General features: G+C 40.0%; 1 protein-coding gene across 2 annotated transcripts; it reads right to left on the reverse strand.

Annotated features, from left to right (window-relative positions):
* Positions 1–512: 512 nt before the first annotated feature.
* LOC106647095 (phospholipase A1-like) lies at positions 513–2,409 on the reverse strand. Of its 2 annotated transcripts, none has more exons than XM_089598454.1 (7): positions 2,349–2,409; positions 1,797–2,207; positions 1,600–1,706; positions 1,211–1,512; positions 1,069–1,131; positions 738–977; positions 513–631 (listed from the first exon to the last, which is right to left on the reverse strand). In XM_089598454.1, the coding sequence occupies exons 2-7, from the start codon at positions 2,166–2,168 to the stop codon at positions 555–557; spliced, it is 1,161 nt and encodes a 386-aa protein (XP_089454580.1). In that variant the 5' UTR covers positions 2,169–2,207; positions 2,349–2,409; the 3' UTR covers positions 513–554. The 2 variants fall into 2 exon arrangements, with proteins under 2 accessions (XP_089454580.1, XP_089454579.1); XM_089598453.1 differs by having other exon boundaries at positions 1,797–2,255; positions 2,349–2,395.
* Between the last annotated feature and the right edge of the window lie 2,256 nt (positions 2,410–4,665).

The following is a 4,665-nucleotide window of genomic DNA, read 5'->3' on the forward strand; positions in this document are numbered from 1 at the left end:
ACACGGATGTCGCTTTCGCGGCGCCTTTTTTTTTACTTACCGAGCCCTCGCACGCGTGCCACGTTGCAAATTCTTCATGCAGAGCTACTACTACGACTGAACTCTACAAATTACGTCGTTGAACGAGTGATTTTTTCAAAAGATGCGGTTCCTCGGGGGGGGGGGGGTTTAGCTAAACATACAGGTATAAATGTGAGCTCGATGAGGAAGAATCTTAAAGGTTAATACCGAAACACGGAGAGTAAGTATATGATCTTCGTTACTTTCTGCATGTACGGCTTTAGAAGTAATATTCAGTTACCTGAGTTAAACACAAAACGGGTTTAATATGGAAAAAAATAATAAATTTTATTGCATGTATATCGTTTGTATGATATTCGTTTTCTTACATACATTTATACAATGTTCACGAGACATTGTCCTGAAAAATTTTTTAGTACACATTACATTATCGACACACAAACTTGTTATTATTGAAACACAACGATTATCGTAAGATAAATCACGTGCGCTCTTTCAAGTGTCTATACTAAATGTAATGGAATTTCCTTTATTCAGAACATCTTGGACGCCATTCCTAACAGTTGGTATAACGGATTCTGCCAATGCACGTACCACTTTTTGGTACGTTCTATAAGTACAAAAAAAAAAAAATAATAATAATCATGCACGTTTTTTGTCTCGAAAATCTGTATAGAAGAAAAAAAAAAAAAAAAAAAAAAAATAGCGCAACTTACCGCAAAAAGGCGATGCTTTTCCTGTTGCAACATCAAATGAGCCACTACACTTATTCTTGTACTTCTCCGCATTTATTCCCATTTCGACTTTTTCGTTACAATCTTCTGGTCCTTTGAAAATCGAACTCCAGTAACGATTCCCGTTGGATTTAGATGCAAAAAATGAACAAGTAACGCCATCGTGGTAACCGAGCGAATCAATAAAGTACCGATAAGCCATGATGTGATCGCATGATAAATCTGTCGATCCGAACGAATGTGAAAGATTAGTAAGACGTACATTGTAAACGGGAAAATAGAGCTCTATTGTGACAAAAAAAATACAACATACCCATCCATTGATCTTGGCAAGCAGGTTGTCGTGCACCTCCGTTTACATAGAAATCCATGTGGCCTAACGTGGGAGAATCACAATTTTTCGTTTATTCAACGAATACGTCTATTTTAGAAAAATTAACATTCCAATTTCGTACCGCTTTGGTCACTCAAGCCGAAGCCTACCGTGGCTCTTGTAGCCATGTTGGTATGAATGACGTCGACGAACGGTGCATCCGATGAGTCCAAACGCATATCCTCGCCCACTTTATCAAAACAAGGACCTGCAGGATCCAAACCAGTGATCCTCGTTACATCCCACGGGCCATTATTTTTCTGTATCTCATTGGCCGCGAAGGCTGACACGTGGGCGCCTATACTGTGCCCAACTAGGTACATTGGACCCCAAGCGACGGTACGATTGGGTTTCCAGGCGGCGTCGACTATTCGACTGACAAATCTATGGGGCGGTTATATAAAGCGATTAATATTTATTTTAAAATGTTTACTTGATAAAAAATTAAGGATGCACATAGGATTAAATTACTCTGAGATTTCTTTTCCGGTCGATCGAGTGTTGCGAGCTGATATCATGTACCCGCGAATAAACGAGGCGCCATTTTTCCAATCAACCGCGATAGCATTGACATCTTCCTGGGAATTGAATGGAACAGATTTTTTTACTAATCTACAATGTGGAGTTTGACAAAAATTTGACAAGTTAAAAAAAATGAATTTACTCACCCGTTTGAGAAACGCTGCCGTTAAATTTTTAACCCACGGTTCGTCCGCACTTGACGCAAAACCGTGTACGATGAAAACTGTTCTTCTGCTGACATCAAAATCCAATTCGGCCAAATTCAAGATGTCGTTGGAAGATAGTTTTTTTATATTTGGCTGGTTTCTGGTGCTCAAATGAAAAGTCACGTCAAGGCTGCTCGGTTGCACTGCGTCAAATGTATTTCCCTCAAAATTCGTATCAACTTTGAAACAGTCTTCGTACCCAAAAATACTTCTTGGTGATACTTTAAAACTTTCGTGTTTTGCTTCGATTCGTTCGAATTTCACGACACCCATTGAAAATATAATGAATGAAATGATGGCCCTGATTTTCATTTTTAGTTCCGTATCGCATCCAATTCGAACACAGTAATACTAAAATTATTAGGAACAACCAAATTTTAAAGGTATACGATCAATTATCTGGAAATTATAGTATTTTTGAACTGCATATTGAATTTATATTGAAAATTTTTTAACGAATTAATCCAATGTATTATTGACAAGAATACTTACAGTTTGCAAACTTTTAACTCAAGCTCACCATAACACGTGGTAATAAGACAGCAAGTCAAAAATCAACTGAGTAAAATGAAACTATTAGCATACAGGGTTTTTATATAGGGCCTTATCACCAAGACAGAAAGTGTAATTACTCAAAAAATTTCTCTATTATCTTTCCACGTATCATAAGAATGAAGAGTTTTCTTGGAAACTAAATACATTTTTCCGTCTCTCTTTAGAAAATTAAAAGTTGGATTGTAAAATAGTACGCTTGATTAATTTGACTTTCTTTAGAATTTATGAGTTTGATAATCAAACTAATTTTGGAACAGCTCTTTGTCAACTATTAACGCAAGAACACTATTTTTTTTCATTTAGCACAAGAGGTATGAAAATGTTGAGGATGAGACATCTATAAAAAGCAGAACCAAAACATTTTAAGAAGCCGAATCATGTAATTTCCTTAAAACTCATCCTATTATAATTATTGCAGTTTACCGTCGAATATATTGTAAGATACATCAAAAAACATGTTTTAGTTATATTTTCATCGATGTTTTAGTCATCAATTAGGAGTGAGAACGCACAAACAAATAATGATGAGCTCATTGACTCGGGCATATTCGTCGATAAAACGACCAAGTAATATGACATTGGACTTTTCTGTAAAGTAGTTATCTATTTTCTCTCTCTATTAGTGACCAATAACTTGATATACTTTCTCAACAACAAACTTTCGTTTGAAAACTAGATACGCACTAACCCTCTTTAATTTCAATGTAAGGTACCTATCGGCGGTCACGGACGTTACGTTGTTTTGCACCGAAAATTCGCTTCCTCGTATACTCCGTTCATCATAAATTTGCAAATCAAGCGGTATACCAAGCGATTCCTCAAACCGCCTGAACCGCATCAAAGCCGATAAATTATAACAACACTCGAAATTTCCGAAGTAAGTTTCCCGATTTCTTTCCTCCTGCGCACAAGTACACGCTACAGCTCAAAAGATCCCAAGGCCCATTCGTCTCCGCGCACATCTCATTCGTCTCGCCGGAGACACGTCCACGCGCGCGGCAATAAAAACCAAACCCATCGGTCGGCAAAACGCTCCTACAGCCCATACGCAAAAACCCACACGGCGCTTTCCCCACATTCCCTCCTTGTCCCGGAAAAACAACAGCCCGCACCACGAGCATGCAAATTACGCAACGCTCGGCCTCTTCTTCTTTGGGCGCACGAAACGCGTATATACATATATATATATGCCTACGCAGGTGAAACAAGCTAGGCTCTACATGTAGGTGAGCGGCGGAGCTTCCGTCTGTCGCGTTGGCGGTCGCCGGGGTGCATATAACCATTCGCCCGTGGATTTACGGCCGAAAGTGACCAGTAAATCAATTTGGATTAGCATATATATGCGCGCTCGCATTAGGCCATAACTTACGCCGCGAGACCCCAACGCGCATATGAGAAGACACATAGTTGCGCTCTCTCCTGCCAACATCTTGTGGTTCTCTGCTCGAGAGACGGTAGGTATATCTAATCGCGAGAGGGACTTTTTCAACTTTGGTATTCCATGGAGGCCCGTGTTGTATACGCGTGCTTTGGGTAACTCCAGCCGAACGCGAGTTATCCTCGGCCATGTGCACTTGAGTAATTAGCTCGGGACGATTGTTGCCTCGCGGTCAAAGACGAAGATGGAGAGCGACACGGTGGCGTTTATATCGAGTTGGACTAGCGCGTGATGCATGCGTGCCCGGAGTTGCCTCACTCGAATACACAAACTACACACCATATTAGCATAATTGATTTTTACATTACCGTGTATGTGTATGTATGTACATCGATGGGTTGCAAATGAGAGATAATCTCCTATGGTTAACATCAGGGGTCACGCATAAGTGATATATAGGGAGCCGTGTACGCGCGTAGATGTCCGACCACCAGAGTCTGTTTCTACTGCTAAAGAAAAACAAGACGCAAGACGAAACCCTCGGTTGTTTCATTATATTGTAACACAATATACCTACTCGGATAGTATCTTCTTTCTCATTCAAACAAAGAAAAAGAATTAAAAAAAAAAAAAAAAGAGCCATCCATGCGCGCTCCTATATATAAGTATCATCAGAGCGCGCACGACTCTCGTCCCACTTGTCCGTCCTATTCGACTTTACTTTTGTTTTTTACATTCTATTTTTTTTTTCTCCACCACAAATCCAGGCTTCAGGTTTTCGAGAGCTGCATCGCGATTCGCCTCACGCAACCTGCGTGTGTGCTACCATACGCAAGAAGCTGCTGCAGCCAAAGAAACCCAGAGAGAGAGAGAGAA

Source organism: Copidosoma floridanum, unplaced genomic scaffold (assembly GCF_036245765.1).
Source record: "Copidosoma floridanum isolate Cflo_tuat_1 unplaced genomic scaffold, Cflo_Japanese_pri ptg000006l, whole genome shotgun sequence".
Taxonomy (NCBI): Eukaryota; Metazoa; Arthropoda; class Insecta; order Hymenoptera; family Encyrtidae; genus Copidosoma; species Copidosoma floridanum.

Coding starts and splice junctions, on each gene's coding strand:
- LOC106647095 (XM_089598454.1), bottom strand. CDS start 2,168: ATGAAAATCAGGGCCATCATTTCATTCATTATATTTTCAATGGGTGTC. Junction 1,707..1,796: donor CGGCAGCGTTTCTCAAACGG/GTGAGTAAATTC, acceptor TTCAATTCCCAG/GAAGATGTCAATGCTATCGC. Junction 978..1,068: donor TTGCCAAGATCAATGGATGG/GTATGTTGTATT, acceptor TCGGATCGACAG/ATTTATCATGCGATCACATC.